We start from the raw sequence: 25,307 nt of genomic DNA on the forward strand, positions 1-25,307 counted from the left end.
TTTTCACGATATTTGTTATTTTTTCACGAGAATTTGTACTTTTAATTATTTGGTCAAGTAATTATTGCTGTAATAAAAAAGTACTCCCTCTGTCCCCCATAAATATGCATAGTTGGTCACAACACGAGTTTGAATCAAAGTTGTATGGATATTGATAGTGAAAAAATGGTCCACATTGAGGGGATTGTTAAGTGGATTGTAGGTAAATAGTGTAAGTTACAAAGATAAAATTGTAAAAATCATGTGTGAGACTCTTTTTCGTGGATGGAGGGAGTATTATTTAGTGACCCGCACTCAAACCCAATCCGTGCTCAGACGCGTATCCCGACTCATCTCTTTCATACACTTGGTCATGTACAATATAGAAAGCACCCAAGGTATATTTAATTTGAGACAAGTAATACTCCCTCCGTCCACCAAAAATAGGGCACATTTCTTGGACACAGGTTTTAGTAAAAAAGATTATTAGTGGAGAAAGGGTCCCACCATTATTTGAAATGAGTGGTTGTGATTGAATTAAAGGTGATTTTTTTAGGTTTAATTGCTTGTAAATTCACGAACTTTAGCGAAAATCCATTTTTAACACGAACTTTCAAAATTCCAATTTAATACACGAACTTTTCCCCATTGTTCAATTTTATCAACGATTAAATCTCCGGTAATTTAAACACATGTGGCACTGACGTGGCTTCCCGGCACACGCTTTAGTAATTGTTCGCCGATGACTAATACGCAACGTTTTAAGGAAGTTTAAAATATTGTCGTTTTTCTTTTAAACTTGCACCTAGATAAATGAAATTGAGCCCTAATTCTAATTCCACACCTCTCTTCTATCTCACATTCAAAATTGCACCGATCTCTCTTCCATCTCCCGTTTGCTATCACCACCAACAACATAATGTCGAAGTGTTCGTCATATTCGTCGGGTGATAGTCATGCTTGTATTCTGTGCTACTGTAAGAAGCCACCAAAGATAGAAACTTCAAGAAAAATCAAGAATTCAGGTCACTTATTTTATTGTTGTGGAATGCAAGAGGTGATTCATACTCCCTCCGTTCCCAAAATAAGTTCCTCTTTGGGGACGGCACGAGTTTTAAGGAAAAATGGTAAAGTGTATTGATAGTGGAGAAAAATATGTTATAATTAGTATTGGGAGTGGTGAAAAGGTGAAAAAGTGTTATAATTAGTATTGAGAGTGATGAAAAAGTGAAAAGTAAGAATAAATAAAGTATTATTAGTGGTGGGGTAGTTGTCCAAAAATGGAAAGAAAGAAAGAGGAACTTATTTGGGGGACGTCCCAAAAAGAAAAAAGAGGAACTTATTTCAGGGACGGAGGGAGTATTTTTCTTCTTGATTCATCTTCTTCGTTTAATTTGGGAGAAGAATTAACATAACCCTAATTTTTGCTTGTTTTTTTTTTTTTGGTTGTGAATGTATAGTGCAAATTTTTCTTGTGGGTTGACAATGCTTATGGGTATATGGAGAATTCCCCATATAAGGTGAATTACTAGATTAGCGAAAGTATAAGAATGGGTCGAGAGATTGAGCATCTGTGCAAAAGGATTGATGAGCTTGAGGCGAAACATGATAGTTTGAAGGAATTGAAGATGAAGTACGACAAGAATGAAACTAAATTGCGATTTGTAATCTAGTGTTTGCCATATATTTCATCTACAAGCTTCTTTAATTTGTTGCATTGCAGTAGCAGCTATGTTTTGAACATGAAGAACTTATGTAATAGCCTTTAATTTCTTGTTGTAGTGTATTGGCACTTGAAGGCCCGTGAAATGAAATTGTTGTAGCGTATTGGCACTTGAAGGCCTATGAAATTAAATGAAACTTAAGTACTTGTTTTCACCTGTATTGCTTCAAATATAACTTCACAAAATGTTGCTAAACTTCACTTGAAGGCTTATTGAAATGAAACGAACAATTAAGTACTTGAGCTTCCATAAAATATAGAATATATCAAAGATGATTGTTCATAGACATCACATAATATTGCAAGACAACAAAAGGTGAATGTTCACTACTGACATCCAATATAACTCCACAAAATGTGAATTGTTCTAGCAAGACAAAATCTTATATAGATAGATATAACAGAGAACAACTACTGGACTTGACTTTCTTGTGTTGAAGCACCATCATCTACACTAGAACTTCCTGTTCTTCCAGCTCCAGCCCTTCCTCCTCTTCCCCTACTTCTTTGTCTCGGTGGAAAGAATGTTGCTCTAGTTCCAGTAGAGATGTATACGTTGCCCGTCCCTTGACATTGCAATAAACCAATGCCCCTCCTAGCCTGTGCTCTCTCCTTAGAAACTGTCTTCCTAGCATCATGAGAAGTACTTGAGGCTATAGTCCATGTAGCATTTTATGTGGGTGTTGCAATTGCCTCAGAAGCTGTGGCAATTGAGCTCTCTCATGTCCTACTTGAGCTCTCAGGGATAGGATGCTTCCTAGGCCTCCCTCTCTTTCCCTATGTCATTGCAAAACATGATCAGTAAGACTAAAAAGAAAGGCAAAGACTGTAATGCTTCTGTTTAGAATTTACCTTTTCTTTTTAAAGCTTTTCAACAGGCTCTTTGTTGCAACTTCTACTGTTATGCCTGACTTCCAAACACTTTTGGCAAGTCATTCTGACTCCTAGCTTCCTCAACCATCTAGGATTTTTTGGGTCTTTCTCATCTTAACCTCTTTTTCTCTTCATTTTCGGCCTTCCTGGCATGGTGCGGACCACAGAAGGCTGCACTGAATTTCCAACGCCTTTGGGCCACATCTTCTCACCATTAATGAGTTCCAACCCATAACCATATGCTTTCAAGTACTTGTCAAAACTATAACATTCATGTACGTAGACAGTAGGATCCTCTTTCATAAAATGTATAGCCGACATAACATGCGCACAACATATTCCGGTGATGTCCCATAGCCTACAACTGCATGTTTTGGTGCCTAGACAAACTATAATAAACCTATCATCAAAGATTTGGACCTCAAACTTCCCACCTAAGCCTAGATGTGCATGACACAATCTTGCATTGTACTGCAGTTTATCTATTTTTTTCATGATATTTAGGCTTAACTTGGCAGTGCTACCTTCCACCAGTTGTAGCTTCTTATACTGCTTCTTTCTCAAAGCTACCCTAATGTCTTCGAGCATGTTAATGATGTACTTACTTCGAGACTTAACAATGTAACCATTAAAGGTTTCATTGACATTGTTATATACCATGCCACTACAGCATGGTATATATATATAAAAAAAACTACAGCATGCAGTTGATACTAATACCTTGCAAAATCTGGTGTAATCTTTCTCCATAAAATCATTATAAGCGGCAGGATCTTCAAGCTTCATCTCCTCAACTGTTGCATTCCATTCTTCTTGGTAAGTACTCCTTACTGCTTTCCAGAAGATATTTTTCAATGTTGGACCTTTGAAATTCTTCTTCCAATTATAGTACACGTGCCTCACACAATTACAGTGTTCAACAAATGGGGCCAAGTTCATCATTGCATTATGTACATAGACACAACAACACTCAATTCAACAATATATATAGAACAGATAGTCTCAAATAAATAGTTATATTGAAATATGACATACATATCTTTTGTTAGTTCGAGATGAATGACAGTCCTAAGCCATCTGAAATTCTCAGTTCCTCAAGTAAAATCTGCACAAACCAGCAAATGGGGTCAAGTTCATCACTGCATTTTGAAGACCCTATGTACATAGATACAACAACACTCAATTCAACAATATATATAGAACATATAGTCTCAAAGAAATAGTTATATTGATATATGACAAGCATACCTTTTATTGGTCCGAGATAAATGATAGTCCCAAGCCATTTGAAATTTCCAGTTTCTTAAGTAAAATCTGCACAAACCAGCTCCAACATACTTCATTTTCCACCTCCACTATAGCCCACACAATTGGAAACATTTGATTGTTTCTATCTTTAGCTATTGCACACAACAATTGGCCTTCTAGATGATTTTTTATGAAACAACCATCTAATCTAATAATCCATCGACACTCCTCTAAGAATCCCTTTCTCAAAGCACTAAATCCTATGTAAAGTGCTTTAAAGACAAAATCCTAAGTGACCAATTCAAACCACCCTTCTCTATCTACCATTTTCAATCCATTAACATAACTCCTAAGGCTGGCATCTTAACATCTCAAGGCCGGCAGCTAGAGGTGGCCAAAAAAACTGGAACCGGGAATCGAACCGTGCAACTAGACCGTCCGGGACGGTTCTGGAACTAAAACCGTGTTAGACAGTTTCGAACCGAAACTGAAACCGAGTTCGGTCGATTCGGTTACGGTTCCAAGTTTACGAAATCGGCGATTGCCGGTTCAAAATCAAAAACCGAACGGTGGAACCGCCAAGAACCGCCCCTAGAACCGGCGGTTCCTGGTTCAAACCGTTATTTTTTTTTAAAAAAATTACTATATTTTGAAGTGTTGTATGAAATGCAAATAGTGTTAAACCATTTATTTAGGTTATAAATGGTTGAGGTTTAGTAAAAATTATATGTGAAAATGAGAAATGATGATTGACCATTTTATTTAGGTTGTGAATGGTTGATGTTTAGTAAAAATTCAATGTGGGAATCATGTGCATTAAAAAACCATAAGTTCATGTGCTTCTTTTATATATTTTACTTTTATCTATCTCAAATTCTTATTCCCACATCGAATTTATACTAAACTTCAACCCTTTACAATCTAAACAAAATGGTCAACCCTCATTCCCACAGCTAATTCATACTAAATTTCAATCATTTACAACCTAAATAAATAGTTCAACATTGTGTACATTTTATAAACTTCAAACCAACACTTTAAAACATAAAATAAAAATAAAAAATATATAAAAAACGGTTCCATCTTTTGGAACCGGGACCGGGAACCGCAGGTTCGAAATTGAAACTGGAACCACCGGTTCACGGTTCGAACCGAAACCGTGACACTATGTTTCTGGTTCGGTTTCGGTTCCTGTTTTCGAAACTGTGGAACTGGTGGTTCCGATTCGGTTCAAATCGAGAACCGGACCGTGGGCACCTCTAGCGACAACCTTAGCCCTATAGAGCCTGCCTCTTGAAGGTTCAATTGCATATTTTTCATTAATGTCAAGTTGAAATTCTTCAATACTCATGCAAGGTCTGAACCTAAACACATTTAGGTATTGTCTAGCAATCCACTTGTAGTTTGCCAGTTTGTTAGTCATAGAGAAAGTGCAAGTATGTGGTTCAATCAACACTTTAATTGCAAAGCTAGAATGGGCTCTAATCGACTACCATAACACCTCCATACACAAGGAGGTTCACAAACAGCCTCAAATTGGTGTTTTTGTACCCTTTTAAAATGTAGATTATGTCCTTGATATATGACCCATGTTTTGATAGCCTCCCTACATTGATAACCATCAATGAACCTCATACCTAACACCACTTTCATAGTTTTATGATCACATTTAGGATCATAAAGAACTCTAGGCAACCTCTTCTTCCCACCATCTAACTCATCATCACTAGAGTCAGAGACAACATCTTCATCAGAAGCTCTATAATCTGATATGAAACCAGATTCCACATCCCCCATTCCTCATCAATTACATCTATAATATCGGGCTCAGGGATTTCTACCTAATCTACATCATCAATCATATACTGCCCTAGTCTTGCATTAATTCTTACTTCCTTGTACTCTTCATCATCAAACCCTAATTCACTATCATCCATGCTATCCTCAGTATCCCATTGTTCTTCATCTTGAGGATTATAGTCAGAATCCTCAGATTCACTATCCATCAGACCCTCAATCACTAAATTCCCTTTTCCAGTTTGTTCACTATCCTCTCTAGCCCCTATCTGTTTTCCCTTCCCAGTAGGTTCACTACCCTCTCCAGCCCCCATCCGCTTTCCCTTCCCAATAGGTTCACTACCCTCTCCAACCTCCATCTTCTTTCCCTTTCCAGTTAGTTCACTTCCCTCTCCAGCCACAATCTTCTTTCCCTTTCCTGTTGGTTGATTATCCTCCCAACCCTTATCTTCTTCCCTTTTACAGTAGGTTTACTACTCTCCCCGCCCATCATCTTCTTCCCTTTCACAGCAGGGTCACTACCCTCCCAACAACCACATCCTCTCATTTTTCCATTCCATCAGTAGGTTTAACACCTCCATCCACATAAACTTCAAAAAACTTAATTCAGTGTGTTCTTCAGGGTCCCACAAGGATTAAATAACAAAATAAACTTCCCTTTTGCAGACGAAGCCAGAGAATCTTAAACAGGAAAAAGAAGCAAGAATGGATGGAGGGAGACGAGTCAGAAGATCTAAAGGAACGTTTTGTGTTTTAATTTTTTTTTAGAGTTGTTTTAAGTTAAAATGTCGTTTTAATTTTACACGCGTCTTTTAAAAGTCACGTCAGAGCTACATGTGTTTCTCAGTCGCCGGAGATTTAATCGTTGATAAAATTGAACAACGGGGCAAAATTCGTGTATTAAATTTGAATTTTGAAATTTCGTGTTAAAAATAGATTTTCGCTAAAGTTCGTAAATTTACAAGCAATTAACCCTTTTTTTTATATATAAATAATGGGTATTTGTATGGATAAAAGATAAGGAAAAGAAGTGGGTCCATTTACTAAAAAGGAAAGTGCCCTATTTTTCGTGGACGCAAAAAATAGTGACTGTGCCCCATTTTTCGTGGACGAATGGAGTGTATATTAAGTTGTGATGACATTGAAAACAATAAAGTTAATTTATTTTAAGTCATTTATTTCATCAAAATATAGTAAAAAAAAAAAATACCATTTCAAAGATTTCTACTAAGGTTCTTATTCTTCTTTTTCAAAAAAGAAAGGAATTTTGGCAAATAAAATTACGAATAATTCTGAATTTGCAATTTTAACATGTTTTTTGAAGTGTGGTGAATTAAATCATTATCTTTTAAATTTTTGCGATTCCTTTCCTTCCAGTTTTATTCGATCGTTGGATTATTGAGTTGGAGTTTACGTGAATTAGTTGTCTACGTAATATTCATCTTATGACGTAATTTGTAATAAATTTACTAAATATATAATGGTGCAAATACATGATACAATCCCTTTATAATTTGATTTTTTTTAATTGAAATTGCACGGAACGTCGTTTAGGCCTCACAAAAACAATGTCATGGCAAAAAACGACATCGTCTTTATTAATTCACGTAAGCTCCAATTCAACATTCTAGCGATAAAAAAAAAAAATGAGAGGATAAAACTATAAAAATTAAAAAGGTGATGATTTAATTCGTCATACTCCAAAAATTACGTTAAGATCGTAAATTCGAAATAATTTGTTACTTTTATTTGTCAAAACCCAAAGTTAAAAACTTAAAAAATTCCTATTGAACAAAGATGAGCTCTGCTGCATATCCATGAAGAAGAGCAAACTTCCAGAGTCATACAAAACCACCAATTTTCTCCTATATGAAACATCTTCAACCGAAGCAATTTTTCTCCTTAAGAAGTCGTTTCAACTTCAGAGCCTTCTCCTCAAGTTCCAAGAAATGGAACTCAAATCCGAACCCAAATCTCATAATCACGCACCCAACTCTTCTTCTCATAGAAGCTTGCAATTCCATGTCGCAGGCAAAGCAAATTCACGCCAACATGACGCGCACCGGCCTCCTCTTCCATCTCTTCCCAATCAGCAGGCTCCTATCTTTTATCGCAGTGGACGAAAGCGGAAATCTTCGATATGCAAATGCTCTTTTCTCTCAAATTCTCGAACCCAATGTGTATATTTGGAATACAATAATAAGGGGCTGCGTCAGAAAAGGGTTTTTCGAAGCGGGCTTTTGTTATTTTGTTAGAATGGTTAGGGAATGCGTGGAGATGGATAGGAGAAGCTATGTATTTGGGCTGAAAGCTTGCGAGGGTTTGGGAGATTTGAGAGTGGGAGAGTTTGTGCATTGTAGGATTTGGAAGGTAGGGTTTGTGGGGGATGTTGTTGTGAGGAACGGTTTGATACATTTTTACTGCGAGAATGGGGGTTTGAGCTGCGCGGATCGAGTTTTCCGCGAGAGTGAGATGAGGGATGTGGTTTCTTGGACTAGTATCATTGATGGGAATGCGAGAAATGGGATGATTGATGAAGCGCTGAAGATGTTCGATGAAATGTCTGAAAGTAATGTGGAGCCGAATGACGTAACTATGGTGGCTGTTTTCTCTGCGTGTGCTCACAAGGGAGATTTGAGGTCTGCAGAGAGGGTTTCTGAGTTCGTGATGACGAAGGGACTTAGATTCAGTTTGAATATGATGAATGCCATGTTGGATATGTATGTGAAATGTGGGGGTGTGGAAAAAGCTAAGGAGATCTTTGATCGGATGGAGGTGAGGGATGTTTTCTCATGGACTAGCATGATAAACGGGCACGCGAAAAATGGGGAGGTTGAGCTGGCAAGGAAGCTGTTTGATGAGATGCCGGAGAGGAATGTGGTTTCTTGGAACGCGATGATAGGAGGATACTCACAGAATAATATGCCGATGGAGGCTTTGGAGTTGTTTCATAAGATGGAGAGCGAAGCTTTTGCTCCTCCCATGGAAACCACTTTGGTGTCGGTGCTCTCAGCGTGTGCTCAATCCGGTTGTATGGAGGTAGGGCAACGGATTCACGATCACTACGTCAAGCAAAAACGGATTCATCTCAGTACTATACTATGTAATGCATTTGTCGATATGTATGCTAAATGTGGGAGCATTGATGCTGCTAGGAAGATATTTGATGAGACGACGAAGAAAGATTTGGTGTCGTATAACTCCATGATTGTTGCATATGCATCTCATGGTCATGCAGGAAAGGCCCTAGGCCTATTTGAGCATATGGTGGAACTCGGATTCAAGCCTGATAATATCACGTTTGTGGGCATTCTGTCGGCTTGTGCTCACGGAGGGCTAGTCGAGGAAGGTTGGGGCTATTTCAGGGGTATGGAGTCATTTGGAGTAACTCCTGCAATGGAGCATTATGCGTGTGTGATTGATTTACTTGGAAGAGTAGGGCTATTGAAAGAAGCCTATGGCTTGATAAACTCGATGGAGATGGAGGCGGATGAAGCTATTTGGGGCGCTCTTCTTAATGGGTGTCGGATGCATGCGAATGTGGAGTTGGGGAAGCTTGCTGCGGAGAAGCTTATGGTCTTGGATCCGGGACATAGTGGGACGTACGTGCTGCTAGCTAGCTTGTGTGCCGATAACAAGAAATGGGGCGACGTGAGGATGGCTAGAAGTATGATGAGAGAGAAGGGTGTGAAGAAGACAGCAGGGTCTAGCTTGATCGAGGTAGAGGGCGAGTTTCATGAGTTTCTAGTCGCAGATGAATCACATCCTCATTCTCAAGCCATATACAGAGTTTTAGATGAGATTTTCTTGTTTTCAAAGTTGGATTCTTGTACATTAAACCATATTGATACATTTTTATAGACATTTTCCTCAAATGTTGTTTTGAGTTGGAGGTTTGAGCATCAAGGGTTTTGCATTAGCTTGTCTTCTTTTAGGACCACAATTAAATAAATATCCATGATTGCAGGGGATGTAGTAGCTTGAATTGATTCATAACTACTTAAAAAAGTAAAAATGAACATCAAAGTAGAAGGAACTCAACTTCAAGGCAATAGAAGATTTGAGATTTACAGAACTAAGAGGAAATTGGCTTATGCTAAAACTACAACTTCACAAAAGCCAAACTACAAGATTAGAAAATCCTAAAACCAGGGAAAATAAAACAATCCTCTCTAGTAGCAAAAGATGTAGCAACTAATGAACTATCGAAACTACATCTCCTGGCTTAAGAGTGTACCTAATCAAGTGCTGCTACTATCTTTCTTAAAATGAGCTGCACTGGAACACAAGTTTTGTTGGATGCTCTCTTCCCTTGGTTTGAGTTCTTGAGCAACTTCACAAGGGATTTCTCTTTACTGAGCAGAGCTGGGAGCATCGCGTCCCTGGTATTCTTACAGGGGGAGCTCGTGACATAGCAGACGGGACTCCTTTTAGAAGTCCTCCAAACAAGCCTCCCTCGATCACGAAACAGCTTGCACGCTACACTTTCATCTCGTACCTCTCCAACATCCAAGGGGTATCCTATGACTGCTATGCCGCATGCTTCACTTGTTAGGCTAACAAACGGGGTGGGGGCGTTTTCAGCATGAGGGGTTGCGTTAACACTCATCTGCACATCCACCAGCACCATTTCCATTACATCCTTATTGTCCAAGAAGCTCACAACCTCTAAATCCAAGTGATCCCTTGTTTTCGTGTTGAGTATTTGGTGGTTGTTATGAGATTTAACTACACCTGCAATGAGAAGCAACACTGATGAGAACTCATAGCTGAAAGCCAAGACAACAACATCAACATATGATTTTGGTGAATCTTTGTACTTGATGCATGATGAGCATCTGGATCCTTGGAGTTGGAAGCATAGGAATCACATTCAGTTAAAATCGGCTTTTCCAGTGAGTAAATACATCTGCTTCTCTTTGCTTTTCTAGTCATCTTCGTCTTCTCCCACCCCTCGTCTACACACACAAATGAAGAATATGTGAAAACTGCCAACATTCCACCATTTGCTCCCAGATTTTACAAATCTACCTATCCCCATTCCCCTCCCTAAAAAGTGATTTGAGGGAAAAAGTTGAAAAGAACTTCAATAGAGCATCTAGAACATTCTTGGAACAACATGAAATCTAAGAGACAACCTCTTCTAAGACAGCAACAAACAAATATTGATTTTATCCTTGAATTTGGGGGTGTTTACCTTGTTGGCCATGTTTGAAGTTTTCATCGAAGTCGCCCATCTTAATCCATACCCTGCCAATTGGTGAAAGAGTGATAATCAATTCAAGTGCAGTTAATTTTGGAATATTCACAATTTAGCAAGCAATAAAGGCAACAAGAAGCAGGCGCACAGGTAATCCCCAAAAAACAAGAGAGAGAGAGAGGAGGATGTTTAGTTAGTGAAAAGTGAGAACGTACTGAGACGAATCAAGGGCGCAACGAGGAGAGTTGTGGGCAGCTAAGAGAGAAAGTGAATCTTCAGTTGGGCTCTGAAAATACGTTACGGTCTCTTCCATTTTGTGGGATCAGAATGTGTATATGGAGATAGTAGATAGCATTATATTGGTAGAGTTTGTCTTCGCTGTAGAGAGAGAGAGACAGTAGTGAGTGTAGACGCGTTGTCCAATGCTGCTCTGCTACCTGTCTCCATTTCTGTCTTAGCATCCCTTTATTTTTACTTTTCATTTATCAAAATTCCAGCCTCCATTATTCGCTCTTAGACTACCATCTATGTTGCATAGCTGCGGATGCGGGGGCGATACGATACGAGTACGAGAATATGGGTTTTTAAAAATTATAAGGTGCTTCGACAAAGATACATCTAATTATTAAAATTTTATGATATATAATGCTTATAAAATATATACAATTTAAATTTTTTTAAATTAATTATAGAGTGGATTTTTAAAATGGCCACTTTCATATTGTAAAAATAAAAAATGTCCACTAAAATAAAAAACTTAAAAAATGTCCATTGTTACCAAAATGCCCTTCACATTAAAAATTAAAAAAATGTCCACTTTACATCACCCCTTTAAAAAATCCCGCAATTCACAACCAGTGTGAATTCACAACCAAAATTTTTTTGGTTGTGAATTCACACTGGTTGTGAATTGTGAATTCACAACCAGTCGAATTCACAACCAGAATTTTTTGTTTGTGAATTCACAACTAGTCGAATTCACAGCCAAAACTTAATTCACAACCAGTCGAATTCACAACCAGAATTTTTTGGTTGTGAATTCACAACCAGTCGAATTCACAACCAAAATTTAATTCACAACCAGATTTATGTTGGTTGTGAATTCACAATCAGTCGAATTCACAATCTGAATTTAATTCACAACTAGAATTTATTTTGGTTGTGAATTCAAATAGTTGTGAATTTGGGGTTTTTAAAGTTTGAATTCACGGCTAAAACTGAAATTTATTTTGGTTGTGAATTCGAGTTTTAGTTGTGAATTCATAGATTTGATTGTGAATTCAACAATATTAAGTTGTGAATTTATCGAGCTGGTTGTGAATTTAAGAACATTAAGTTATGAATTCATCGAGCTGGTTGTGAATTCATAGATCTAATTCTGAATTTAAAAACATAAAGTTGTGAATTCATAAATCTAGCTGTGAAATTTAGAAAATTAAACCTACTAACATAAAATCTACCACAAATGAATTCTCGATTAAGTGAAACATTAATTACTCAATTAAGCTATAGGCTTTTGCATACTAATCAAAAACATCAAATCAACAAAATCTCCAGGCATCAAACCAAGAATATTAATTTGACTAATCTCCCTCCTCACACCAAATCTTCTACAAACAGCCAACAAAATTCACAAACAAAAGTTCAAGAAGATTTGCAATATTCAAAAATAAAATTTCAGATATGCTTTTACAAGGAAAGAGAGAGCTTCACAAGTGGTCATAAATCCTTCACAGCAGCTACACTAAATCCTCTCCATGTCTCCGGACACCAACCTCCAAAAACATACTCAAATATCCTAACCAAAATAAATGCATACTTGAATTATAGCTTAAATTTCCAAGACTTGTTTTTCCCCATAAACTAAACACTTTCTTCCATTAATCAAAACCACAGACCACCTTAACAAAAACAAGCCTTTTCTTCCAAGATCATATCTCCACAAAATAACGAAAGCATAATAATTTAAATAATTCCAAAACCATAATTCTTTGTCAGATATGGACAAAAGGAAGAAATTTGTAAGAAACACACGCACACACTAGAAAACAAGATTCTTGGAAAATCAGACAGCCAAATACATCCATACATATGAAAATCAATTTCGCCAAAAACTTCTCTTGGTAATTTTATCGAGCATATGGCCTGCACAATATGCGGTGGAAAGGAGATATACAGCTTCTGTTTATCCCATTGTCCCCCTGTAGAGATAAACTCTGCAAGTTATCAATAGCCTCTGCCCCCGACTGAGGCCAAACCCGGAGCCCGGAATCCACTGATCACCGGAGAACGTCGTCGCAGCAAAGAGAGGGAGAGAGAGGAGATGGCAGAAGCGCCGAAAAACACCGGAGAACGCCGCGCTGCTGGAGTACCGCTGATGGAGAAAGGAACTCTGTCGCCGTCGCTGGAGAGGAAAGGTAGCCGCCGCCGCCTTCAATTTCTGGGGGAGAGAAATTAGAAAAACTCAAATTCACAACAGATCTGGGAGAGATCTGTCGAGAGAGAGAGAGATCTGTCGCCATCTCCTCTGTTGATCGCCGACCAGTGTTGGGAAAAGTGGTGAATAAATATTCAAGAGTGTCAAAATAAATGACACTTGCACAGCGGAACCAGGATAATTCTTTTCCCTCTTGCTGGATTACAAAATGGGATCCAAACCAAGAAAAATATTTGGTGCAAAATATAAGAAAATATGAGACAAGAATTTTTACGTGGAAAACCCAAATTGGGAAAAACCACGAGACCGTAGTCTAGAAATCTTCCACTATGTATATAGTAGGCTTACAAAATTCTCCCTACACAAAATAGGGGAAACACAAATCTCAAGTTTAATAACTTGGAAAACACAAGAGGACTGAGCTACTATTTTAAGAGAGATGAAAAATCCTATGATTTTTCCTCACACTTTTCTTCTCTCAAAAAGCACTCACCACACTCTCTCTTGTTTTGCCTCACACTTCTCGCACTTCTGCACATCTTTCCTTCTGCAGAATGAGCTCAATTTATAGGAGATCTGAGCTGCAAATTATTGAACTTTATGGCCGCAATTGTTGACTTCCAATTGCTGAAAAAATCTGTCAAACTTTTGCTGCTTCAAACTTTCAAATTATTCATCCGCAACTTTTGTCAAAAGTTGTGGGCTTTCACATGAGGTGGAAAAACTTAACAATTCTCCCCCTCCACGTCATGTGGAGATTCAACTAGACCTGCTTCACGTTTGCAGATCTCAAACTTATCTCGGGGTAAGGACTTGGTAAACATATTTGCACCATTCTCATCGGTGTGGATTTTCTCGAGCTGCATTAGTTTCCTTTCAAGTGCATCTCGAATCCAGTGATATCTCACATCAATATGTTTCGATCTCGAGTGAAAACTCGAATTCTTACTCAAGTGAATTGCGCTTTGACTATCGCAGTAAAGCACATACTTCTCTTGCTTCAAGCCCAGCTCTTGTAGAAACTTCTTCAACCACAACACCTCTTTGCAAGCTTCCGTCACAGCAATGTACTCAGCTTCCGTTGTGGATAATGCCACGCATTTTTGAAGTTTCGATTGCCACGAGATAGCTCCCCCTGCAAGTCTCATCAGGTATCCCGATGTGGATTTCCTGGAATCTATGTCACCAGCCATGTCTGCATCCACATATCCTTCAAGTAGAATATGGTTATCACCAAACTTCAGACAAAGTTTAGAAGTACCTCTCAGATACCGAAATATCCATTTCACTGCTGTCCAATGCTCTTTTCCTGGGTTTGAGAGAAATCGACTTACCACACCAACTGCGTGAGCGACGTCAGGTCTAGTGCATATCATGGCATACATTAGACTTCCCACCGCAGAAGCATATGGAATCTTTTGCAGTTCTTTCTTTTCTGTCTCACTTGTCGGGCATTGTGCTGAGCTTAGCTTCATATGACCCGCAAGTGGAGTGGCGACTGGCTTCGACTTGCTCATTCTAAATCTTTCAAGAACTTTCTCAATATATTGTTCTTGAGATAACCAGAGCTTCTTGCTCTTCCTGTCCCTGAAGATCTTCATTCCAAGGATCTGCTTAGCCGCGCCTAAGTCTTTCATCGCAAAAGACTTGCTTAGCTCTTTCTTCAGCTTATCAATTTTGCTGGCATCATGGCCTACAATTAACATGTCGTCAACGTAGACAGACAATATGATAAAATCACCTCCTGCGAACTTCTTGAAGAAAACACAGTGATCTGAGGTGGTCCTGTTGTAGCCATGGGTTGACATGAAGGACTCAAACTTCATGTACCATAATCTGGGAGCTTGTTTCAGGCCGTACAAGCTCTTCTTCAACCTGCATACAAGGTTCTCTTTTCCTTTGACTTTGAAACCTTCAGGCTGGTCCATGTAGATTTCTTTGTCTAAATCTCCATGTAGAAATGCAGTCTTCACATCAAGTTGCTCGATCTCCAGGTCCAAACTGGCAGCAATCGCGAGCACCACTCTGATTGAAGACATCTTCACCACTGGTGAGAAAATCTCTTCAAAATCAACACCCTTTTTCTGACTGAAACCCTTCACAACCAGTCTCGCCTTGTACCTTGGTTGTGAGCTATTCTCCTCAGCCTTTAATCGGTAGACCCACTTGTTTTTCAGCGATCTCTTGCCGGCTGGCAACTTCACTAAGTCATAGGTGTGATTTTCAACTAAGGAGTTCATCTCCTCCTTCATGGCTTCTAACCACTTCTCCTTTTGGTCATGCGCCATGGCTTCTACAAAACTCTGTGGCTCTCCTCCATCAGTGAGCATTACATACTCATGTGGGCTATATCTGGTAGAAGGTTGTCTTTCTCTGGTAGACCTTCTAACTGGAGGGACATCAACTTGTACAGGTGGAGTCTGATCGTCACCTGCTTCATCATCAACCGGATCACCATGCTCCGATTGGGTATCTCCCCCGTAATTCTGGAGTGTCGGTGAAGAAACTGGATCTAAGTTGACAGAAACTTCTGAATTAGATTCAGGCTTTTCTTTCGCATCATCAGGAACTTGATCTTCAAGGAATACAACATCCCTGCTTCTGATGACTTTCCTGTTAACTGGGTCCCATAATCTATAACCAAACTCTTCATGAGCGTATCCCAAGAAGATACATGGTTTGGTTTTATCATCAAGCTTGGACCTCTCATCTTTTGGAATGTGAACAAAAGCTCTGCAGCCAAACACTCTCAAGTGTTTGTAAGACACGTCTTTCCCGGACCAAACTCTATCTGGAATGTCACCATCTAGAGGAGTTGATGGAGAAAGGTTGATCAAGTCCACTGCGGTCCTCATAGCTTCACCCCAAAAGGATTTTGGCAGTTTGGAGTGCGACAGCATACATTTGATTCTCTCACAAATTGTTCTGTTCATCCTTTCTGCCACGCCATTGTGTTGAGGGGTCTTTGGGACGCTTTTCTCAAGCTTGATACCATGGTTCCTGCAGTGTTGCTCAAACGGGCCTTGGTACTCACCGCCGTTGTCTGCACGAACACACTTCAGTTTCCTTCCCGTTTGTCTCTCGACTTTTGCTTGAAAATTCTTAAAGACCTCCAACGTTTGGTCTTTGGTTTTCAAAGCAAAACACCAGACTTTCCTCGAAAAATCGTCAATGAAAGTGACGAAATATAGTGCGCCACCAAGAGTTCTATCTTTCATGTAGCACAAATCTGTATGCACCAAATCAAGAGGTTGAGCTCTTCTTGAGGGAGAGAAGCTCTTGAATGCAACTCTGTGTTGTTTTCCGGCCAAACAATCAACACAGGTTTCCAAGTGCATTCCTTTTACCTCAGGGATGAGGCTTCTTCTAGCCAAGATCTCCAGACCTTTCTGGCTCAGATGCCCAAGCCTCTTATGCCATATCTCAATGGAGGAATTTTTGACGACTGCATTCACCTCTCCATTGGACAACGTTGCATGCATCATGTAGAGAGAATTTTGCTTTCTACCCTTTGCTGCAATTAGAGAGCCTTTGATTAGCTTCCATTTTCCTTCGCCGAAATGGTTGATGTAACCATCATCGTCGAGCTTGCCAGTGGAAATAATATTGAGTCTGATATCAGGAACATGTCGGACATCTTTTAAGATAAGCTTACATCCAGTGTTAGTAAGCAGGACAATGTCTCCTATACCAGCAACTTCTGTCACACCATGATTGGCCATTCTGACTTTGCCAAAGCTGCCACCGGTGTAGGATGCAAACATATCACGATGTGGTGTAATGTGATATGATGCACCCGAATCAACGATCCAGTCTGTTTGTTGGCATGACGAACTCACAAGAGCATCATCGCAAACTACGACAACATCGCCATCAGTTGCAACTGCTGTTGTGTCTTTCTCAGCATTTTCATTATTTCCACGCGCTTGATCTCTTTTCTTCTTTCTGCAGTCTCTCTCATAGTGGTTTGGACCACCGCAATAATGGCATTTGAAGTCTTTTCTGGGTTTAGACTTCCCCCTGGATTTATCTCTCGAGTATTGAGAGCCTTTACTTTTACTTCTCCCCCGATCTCCGTTTTCAGCAATCATCGCCTTTGTCTCAGAAGAACGTTCTTGATCTTTTCTTCTGGATTCTTCATTAAGAAGACAATCTTTGACCATCTGCAAGGTCAGTGCTCCACCTGGAGCCGAGTTGCTGATTGACACTACAAGAGTGTCCCAACTGTCTGGCAACGAACTAAGTAGCAATAAAGCTACGACTTCATCATCAAGAGAAATCTTCATGTTGGTGGATTGGTTGATAAGACCCTGGTATGCATTGAGGTGCTCCGTCATGTTGGCACCCTCCGCATATCGCAAGCGAACGATTTTTCTGATGATGGAAGCTTTGTTTAAAGCATTTTTCCTTTCAAACATAGCTTCCATTTTCTTCCAAAGAACGTCAGCTTTTTCCTCATTAGCAAAATGATGAAAAATACTGTGTTCAATGAAGCGCCGGACGTAACCAACTGTTTTTCTGTGCATGATGACCCATTCATCATCACTCATATCCTTTGGTTTGGCATCATCTCCATGTAAGGGCAAATAGAGATCCTTACAATAGAGAAGATCCAACATGCTTGGCTTCCAAATTGAGTAATTTGATCCGTTCAATTTGAACATACCACCAAGCGACGACGATTCCTCCATTTTTAATCCGCCTCATAACCAAAGTGGCTCTGATACCACTTGTTGGGAAAAGTGGTGAATAAATATTCAAGAGTGTCAAAATAAATGACACTTGCACAGCGGAACCAGGATAATTCTTTTCCCTCTTGCTGGATTACAAAATGGGATCCAAACCAAGAAAAATATTTGGTGCAAAATATAAGAAAATATGAGACAAGAATTTTTACGTGGAAAACCCAAATTGGGAAAAACCACGAGACCGTAGTCTAGAAATCTTCCACTATGTATATAGTAGGCTTACAAAATTCTCCCTACACAAAATAGGGGAAACACAAATCTCAAGTTTAATAACTTGGAAAACACAAGAGGACTGAGCTACTATTTTAAGAGAGATGAAAAATCCTATGATTTTTCCTCACACTTTTCTTCTCTCAAAAAGCACTCACCACACTCTCTCTTGTTTTGCCTCACACTTCTCGCACTTCTGCACATCTTTCCTTCTGCAGAATGAGCTCAATTTATAGGAGATCTGAGCTGCAAATTGTTGAACTTTATGGCCGCAATTGTTGACTTCCAATTGCTGAAAAAATCTGTCAAACTTTTGCTGCTTCAAACTTTCAAATTATTCATCCGCAACTTTTGTCAAAAGTTGTGGGCTTTCACATGAGGTGGAAAAACTTAACAGACCAGCTCGTCAGAAACCCTAGAAACGATGGCGCGTCGGTGAGATCCTCCGCAGCTGCCGCGGAACCACTCATCCTCCTCTACTTCGAAGGAATTGGTGGCGGGCGGAGGCTAAAGTCGCTGCGGGGGTGAAGCAGGAGATGACGGGGGCGGCGAGGCCGGGGCGGCGGCGCTTCGCGGCGGGGGGCGAAGCAGGAGATGGCGGAGGCGACGAGGTCGAGGCGGTGTAGATCTCGTTAGGCGGTGGCACGGAGGTCGGCATCGGAGAGTGTGGCGGCGGTGGTGAAGTAGGAGGTGGTGGAGGAAGAGAGAGGTGGTGGCGGCGGCGGTAGTGAGAGAGAGAGTGAAAGAAAAATGGTTAATTTTTATGTTTTTAAAGTTAAGGGTATTTCCGTCTTTTCAATCAAAAAGTGGACAGTTTTTATTATTTTTATGTTAGTGGACAATTTTTATCTTTACAACATGAAAGTGGATAGTTTTATATATTTACTCTTAATTATATGTAATTTACATTTTATTTTACCCAAAAGTTAAGCATTTTCAATTATATTAACTAATTGAGCAACAATATAACGATTCAAATATTATTAGTCCAATATATAAGTCATAACTGAAAATAAAATTATCAAAATAACCTTGTGTAGGTCTTTCGTGCACGAGATACGTGAATTTCGCCTATGGAATTTGCGAATCTGGTTTATTTTTATAAATTATTTTAAAAGATACGCCATGTGGCGAATCGGGTGCGAATCTGACGAGAATCCGAGAGAATCGCACCCTAAAAGAATCCGATTCGCCGTACATGCTAATTTTTGAAGAATCCGTGCATCATAGACTACCATTATCATCTTCCCAACCATCCGACCTCATCAATATTTAATTAATTTATCTTTCTTCTATATCATCAATTTTCATCCAATTCAACCACATTTATTTTGAATGATTTATCTATGACCGCCTAATCACAATATTATATAAAAATATTTTTATTATAATTTTTAACCATTACAAATTTTTTATGTTAAAAATAATATATAAAATTATGATAAAAACAAGAAATTTTGAAAAATTTAAAACTAAAAATTGAGCGATAACTATGAAAATAAAAGGCAATACAAAAATTACACAACTAAATTGAAAAACTCCTCTTTGTCGAGGTTGATCATATAAGGGTGCTGCTCCATATGAGTAAGATACGAGATTTTTCATCAAGTTACTATTTTCAACTCGCAATCTACCTGCAAAGTCGAATGGCATCATGGCTGGAAACGAACTCTTCAGATACGAGATAGCACGACACATACCCTCTAGATCTTTCGAGCTCAAAGCAATGTGATTTGTGATCCACACTGTTGAAGATGAAAGTCTCACTCATTGGAACGAATTGTCTAGTATGAGCTATAGGCGAAGGTTTAGGCCGAGAATAAATCTAGATGTCCTGAACAACAAATAACATCCTTAAATACAACATGTGGAGGTTTAGATTTGAGAATCCAAACATAGATTCAACAATTAATAATAGTAATGCATTAATAAATAAATTATTTCTTTAGCAGTCCATCAAAGCTAAAAATTTTTTAGTGGAAGATTTTCATAAAATCATCTTCTTCCATGACTTATTTGGGACAATTGCTCTTAAGTAATCACCAAGCTATATATTAAGGTAAATATATACTATCATGTAGTAGATGCAGATGCTGCTAGAAAATGAAGAAAAACTAGCTCCCAAAACTGTTTCATCCATTAAAATGTAAGAAAAACTAACTTGAAGCATACCATAGACCTTATCATAGATTTCTATAAGTTGATCCGGCAACTTTCAGTAGAAGAACCTTTTGAACAAGGATATTCTAATGGTGTTGTCTTTAATATGTAGTTGTATACATAATTAATAGATAGGTTGATACTGTGATTCAGATGCATCGCTAGTTTGAATTAGTGAGAATTATTATTATTATTATTATTATTATTATTTGGAGGATTATTACTCCCTCTGTCTATAAAAAATAATCATAATAAGAGACAATACGAATTTCAATAAAATTATTTATTGTATTGTGGGCGAAGAAATGATCCTACTTAAAAAATAGCAATGATAATTAATTATATTTTGAGTGAATAATAAGAATCACCATGTGATAAATAATTTTTAAAAATAAAAAATAATTTATTTTTATGAACATTTTAAAATAATAAAAAATGACTATTTTTTTTGTGGACGGACGGAGTATTATGGAGCCGGGGGATTCTTAAATTTGAGTGAAGAGCTGTGGGGGGGGTTTAGGGTTTAAGCTTCTTCTTCTCTCCTGCTGAACTTTAATGGCAACTGCGGTCAGATTCCTGCTTTCGAGAACGACACCCCGTACCCTCTTCCACTCTCCTGGACCATGTCATCTCGCTAATTATCTCCCCATAATTCTCCACTCCTTCCTTTATAAAGAAACCAATTTCCATTCCAGAAGCTTCTCTACCGACGCATCCCACTCCATCACTCAGGACTTGAACTCTTCCGTCGCTGCCGCTTTCAATCTCGACAACCGTGTCCCCGCCACCGTTATCACCGGTTTCCTTGGCTCCGGAAAGGTGCGCAATCAACTTTCCAGGCGTGCTTGTTTCCTCGTTTTTCCGGTGTTTGTGGGTCTCTGGTTACATTATAGGCAATTGGGTTTCATTAATTTTTGGTTGAATGATGGTATGGAACAAATATTAGGATTCATGTGACTTTACCTCTTTGTGTAATGTAATTATTACTAAGGGAAAAAGTTTGTCTTTCGAAATTTTTATTCTTGCAGTTGTTAGGATTACAGTTATGAATTATCTGCGTTGCTATTTCTTTTGATGCTTTTTTGTACAAGTGGTGATTTGGAAGTTGAAATCTAAGTGAATTTGGGTTATTGCCACAATCTCATTAAATTCCCTTACTGACTATATGAAGGATACTGCTCTTTGCTCCCTGAATTTTTGTCGTAATTTTGTTAAACTGTTGCAGACCACGCTTTTGAATCATATATTGACATCTCAACATGGAAAGCGGATTGCTGTCATAGAGAATGAGGTATGGCTTTGATGTTCATTTCTTGTCTATTGTCATAATACTCCTTAGTAAGCAGCTTCCGAAAATTGACTTTGTATTTGTTGTATGTTAAGATTCTGCACCCCACGTCCTGTTGCTAAGTTATTAAGTAATTAAGCTGAGCCACCAGAAACTGTGTTTCTATCCCTAAGATAAAGGAAAAATATGGAAGATGCAGAAAGTTAGTGCTCTTGCAAAATTGTACAATTAGTTTTGTCCATTTTGAGGAGAGAAGAGATAAATCAATCAAAAGAAACTCTTTGGAAATTATGTGCTATCATACTATCTATATTGAGGTTATCTTATGATACATGCTGAGTGCAGTTTGGTGAAGTAGATATCGATAGCTCGCTGGTTGCTAGCCATTCTTCATCTAATGAAGAGATTATCATGGTAAATAATGGTTGTCTATGCTGTACTGTGCGTGGAGATCTTGTCAAAATGCTTTTGGAGTTGGTCAATAAGAAGCGAGACAAATTTGACCACATTGTTATAGAAACAACAGGTAATGTTAAATGCATGAATTTTGTCATGGATCTGCTATTCATTTATGTCCTTGCACTTTCCCAAAGAGAAACTTGTAGAATCCATACATTGTTTATTTTTTGTTCATTCAAGATTCTGTCTCAATCCTGAGTCTCCTGACATATTGACATATAGTGAGGTGATGTTTGTTATTCAGGTCTTGCAAAGCCTGGTCCTGTGATTGAAACCTTTTATAGTGACGAGCTTCTCTCACGCCACGTGAAACTTGATGGAGTTGTTACTTTAGTGGACTCCGTGAATGCCATCAAACATTTGAATGAAGTTAAACCTAGATTTGTGGTGAACGAGGCTGTGGAACAAATTGCATTTGCAGACCGTATTATCATAAACAAAGTATGCTTATTTTCAATCTTTATGTAGCATTAATTCTTTTGTCAATTCTTTTGTCATCTCTAGCTTTGAAGGCTTCAGGAAGTTCTAGGATCTTGTACTTTTCTAATTAAGTTAATATCGACAGACAGATTTAGCGAGTGAGGCAGAAGTGGAGTCATTGACAAACAGAATTAAGGTATGTATGCTCTGATTCAAGTTCTTTTTATGAGTGAGAGTTTATGATTAAAGGTTCTGAAGATGAATCCCATGCTCCAAACTTGAATTTAACTAATCTTCTTTTCTGTTTTTCTTCTCAAAATGTGGGATCTTTTGAAACTTCAATTAAAATTTCAGTTCTATCTACAATTTTTAGAATCTTGTAAAGTTATTGACTTTGGATGCCTGATTAGTTATTCTACCCAGTTGTCCTCTTATACAACTTCACTTGATTTACTTCTTTTGGCTATGTCCCTTGGTTGGTTTTGCCTTTTGGTACTACGGATCAGCCGAAATAGTTTACTTTTGTGCCGTTCTTGATGATAACATTTGGTAGAAAAATAACTCATATGTCTCTCATTATATTTATATCCTTCTCGTTGGGTAATCTTTTTGGTGCATTTTATTTGTTTCACAAACATGATATTTGTTGACTTTTCAGCATATCAATGGAATGGCACAAATAAAACGAGCTAAATATGGGTTAGTTGACATGGACTTTGTTTTAGGAGTGGGAGGATATGATCTTGACAGGTATTATAACTTTATCTTATTTGAAAGCGAAACCCATTACGGTCGATGTTGCTTTTTTTTTTTTCCTTAAATCCCATCTTTTACCTACTGAAATATTGGTTTTGTATGATGATCACGGTTAGCAGACCACTTTTTTATAGTATTTAAATGCATTATGTTGTGCAGGATTGAAGCTGAAGTTAAATCAGAAGATTCTCATTGTTCTCATCAACATGAAACTGGTCATGGTGAGTATGCTATAACTTGCCTAGAATTATTCTTGATTTCCCCTCCCCCTTACACTGTTCAATGTTCTTATTCAAAACTCTATGCTAAAGATACGTAATACCAAAATGGAGAACATATGCAAAAGAGAAGCTATTGTGTATGAACTGACATGACAATTGTGCTATTAACTTGAGATAACTTATTGATATGCAATTTGTTTTATTGTTTTTGGAGACAATCAATTTTTGGCATCATTGGCTGAGCTGAGCTGAGCAAATCTAAAATTGGATATTCATATGGAAGTTGATAGTGATTTGTGGAACTTTGTAGTGAGACAATGAAAAAAACTAACACCATCTCTTATTGACATGAAAAAAAAGGCAAAATGTTCTTGGACATGTTTGTCGGTTGTTAATACATAAGTTATGCAAGAACATCCTGCCACTGTCTAATTTCCATTGCATAAGAGAGATTTAAGGGATAATAGTTTTAGAGAAAGATTGGATTAATACAAATTATACAATAGTCCATGCAAAGCCTCTTATAATTGCTGTAAAGAAATTCCATGTAATTCAAAGATTTCTGCCATTTCATATAATTGAGGTCTGGTAACTATCAACAGCTATTCTGCCGTAAGATGAGATATTATGCTCTATATATATGGTGAATTGGACTAATGTATCTTGCATATCTGAAGACCAGAAGGTAACATTGATCTAGATTCTAAGCTAGTTTGAGGTGTGGCGGTTTGGGGTTAGACTTTTTGATGGTCAAGATACAGATTTAGATGATGTCTAAATTGCATGTGATCTAATAAAATAAATTTATCCTACTTTTTCGTGTTCTTATAACTAGAGATCCTTTTACAGAGCATCATCATAAAGGGCATGATCATGTACACGATTCTTCCGTCTCCAGCATCAGCATTGTTTCTGATGGAACCTTAGACCTTGATTATGTAAGGGTTCCTCTTCCTGCTCTATTGTCAGTCATAGTTGGAAGTCGATTCCTGTTCTTATTATTGCTATGTCTGGTGACTCAGTTTGATGATTGGCTCGAAAGATTAGTGGAAGAGAAAGGCGATGATCTTTACAGGATGAAAGGGATATTGTCAGTGAGCGACTCTGAGCAGCGCTATGTTTTCCAGGTCTGTCCTCAGTCAATCTTCAATTCAACTCATGATGTATCACACAATATTGTTATGCATTCTTGTCGTAACCTTGCAGGGAGTTCATGCTCTTTTCGATGGATCCCCGGGCAAGGAATGGGGCGCCGACGAGAAAAGGATAAACAAACTTGTGTTTATAGGAAGGAACTTGGATGAAACTGCCTTGAGGAAAGGCTTTAAAGGCTGCTTGGTGTGAACAGAGGTTGGTTCGTCTAAGAGGGTGTTTGGCGGAGCTTATAAGCTTTTTAAAACACTTTATAAGTTGCTTAGGAGCTTATAAAGTATAAAAATAAGTTCTCCAAAAAATAAGTTACTCTATCTCAATTTATTTTTTCATTATCTTAAAGAAATATTTATTTTACAAAAACAATTCAATTATGAATTTTTATTTCATCATATATCATTTTAATTTCATCTCTTTTCGATTTTCTTTTTCTAATTAAAAATTTCTCTCTAGCTTATAAGCTCTATTATCCAAACACTTTGACAATTTATAAGCTCTTAAGAAATTATATTTAAGCTATTGAAATATCTTATAAGTATAAAAAAATTATAAGTTCGCTCTTTAAAATAAGCTTAACCAAACACCCTTTGACTTATCACAGGTGAATCGAAGCTAATCTCTCATCGATTTCTTTTA

The 25,307-nt window shown here is 38.1% G+C and overlaps 4 protein-coding genes across 5 annotated transcripts; 2 read left to right on the forward strand and 2 right to left on the reverse strand.

The window, feature by feature from the left end:
• Positions 1-2,151: 2,151 nt before the first annotated feature.
• Positions 2,152-3,514, reverse strand: LOC131026029 (uncharacterized). The gene is made up of 4 exons (XM_057955807.1): positions 3,296-3,514; positions 3,100-3,187; positions 2,695-3,015; positions 2,152-2,330 (listed from the first exon to the last, which is right to left on the reverse strand). Exons 1-4 carry the CDS (start codon positions 3,512-3,514, stop codon positions 2,152-2,154), a joined length of 807 nt encoding a protein of 268 aa, XP_057811790.1.
• Positions 3,515-7,410: 3,896 nt separating this feature from the next.
• LOC131024820 (pentatricopeptide repeat-containing protein At2g22410, mitochondrial-like) lies at positions 7,411-9,495 on the forward strand. The gene has a single exon (XM_057954359.1). It carries the CDS (start codon positions 7,490-7,492, stop codon positions 9,479-9,481), a length of 1,992 nt encoding a protein of 663 aa, XP_057810342.1. The 5' UTR covers positions 7,411-7,489; the 3' UTR covers positions 9,482-9,495.
• Positions 9,496-9,635: 140 nt separating this feature from the next.
• On the reverse strand, positions 9,636-11,265 carry LOC131024821 (uncharacterized). The gene is made up of 4 exons (XM_057954360.1): positions 11,036-11,265; positions 10,818-10,870; positions 10,441-10,578; positions 9,636-10,354 (listed from the first exon to the last, which is right to left on the reverse strand). The coding sequence occupies exons 1-4, from the start codon at positions 11,131-11,133 to the stop codon at positions 9,858-9,860; spliced, it is 786 nt and encodes a 261-aa protein (XP_057810343.1). The 5' UTR covers positions 11,134-11,265; the 3' UTR covers positions 9,636-9,857.
• A 9,570-nt stretch (positions 11,266-20,835) lies between these two features.
• LOC131024823 (uncharacterized) lies at positions 20,836-25,081 on the forward strand. 2 transcript variants are annotated; one of them, XM_057954363.1, is made up of 10 exons: positions 20,836-21,194; positions 21,601-21,666; positions 22,009-22,189; positions 22,367-22,563; positions 22,688-22,738; positions 23,201-23,292; positions 23,458-23,519; positions 24,369-24,457; positions 24,542-24,646; positions 24,726-25,081. In XM_057954363.1, the coding sequence occupies exons 1-10, from the start codon at positions 20,931-20,933 to the stop codon at positions 24,861-24,863; spliced, it is 1,245 nt and encodes a 414-aa protein (XP_057810346.1). In that variant the 5' UTR covers positions 20,836-20,930; the 3' UTR covers positions 24,864-25,081. The 2 variants fall into 2 exon arrangements, with proteins under 2 accessions (XP_057810346.1, XP_057810345.1); XM_057954362.1 differs by having other exon boundaries at positions 20,857-21,194; positions 24,542-25,081.
• Positions 25,082-25,307: the final 226 nt, after the last annotated feature.

The sequence above is a fragment of the Salvia miltiorrhiza genome, chromosome 5 (genome assembly GCF_028751815.1).
Source record: "Salvia miltiorrhiza cultivar Shanhuang (shh) chromosome 5, IMPLAD_Smil_shh, whole genome shotgun sequence".
In the NCBI taxonomy this organism is placed as follows: domain Eukaryota; kingdom Viridiplantae; phylum Streptophyta; class Magnoliopsida; order Lamiales; family Lamiaceae; genus Salvia; species Salvia miltiorrhiza.

Coding starts and splice junctions, on each gene's coding strand:
- LOC131026029 (XM_057955807.1), bottom strand. CDS start 3,514: ATGAACTTGGCCCCATTTGTTGAACACTGTAATTGTGTGAGGCACGTG. Junction 3,188..3,295: donor ATTACACCAGATTTTGCAAG/GTATTAGTATCA, acceptor TACATTGTTAAG/TCTCGAAGTAAGTACATCAT. Junction 2,331..2,694: donor GAAAATGAAGAGAAAAAGAG/GTTAAGATGAGA, acceptor TCATGATGCTAG/GAAGACAGTTTCTAAGGAGA.
- LOC131024820 (XM_057954359.1), top strand. CDS start 7,490: ATGAAACATCTTCAACCGAAGCAATTTTTCTCCTTAAGAAGTCGTTTC.
- LOC131024821 (XM_057954360.1), bottom strand. CDS start 11,133: ATGGAAGAGACCGTAACGTATTTTCAGAGCCCAACTGAAGATTCACTT. Junction 10,579..10,817: donor CTTCAAACATGGCCAACAAG/GTAAACACCCCC, acceptor TTGTGTGTGTAG/ACGAGGGGTGGGAGAAGACG. Junction 10,355..10,440: donor AGATGCTCATCATGCATCAA/GTACAAAGATTC, acceptor TTCTCATTGCAG/GTGTAGTTAAATCTCATAAC.
- LOC131024823 (XM_057954362.1), top strand. CDS start 20,931: ATGGCAACTGCGGTCAGATTCCTGCTTTCGAGAACGACACCCCGTACC. Junction 21,667..22,008: donor TTGCTGTCATAGAGAATGAG/GTATGGCTTTGA, acceptor TGCTGAGTGCAG/TTTGGTGAAGTAGATATCGA. Junction 23,293..23,457: donor GGAGGATATGATCTTGACAG/GTATTATAACTT, acceptor TATGTTGTGCAG/GATTGAAGCTGAAGTTAAAT.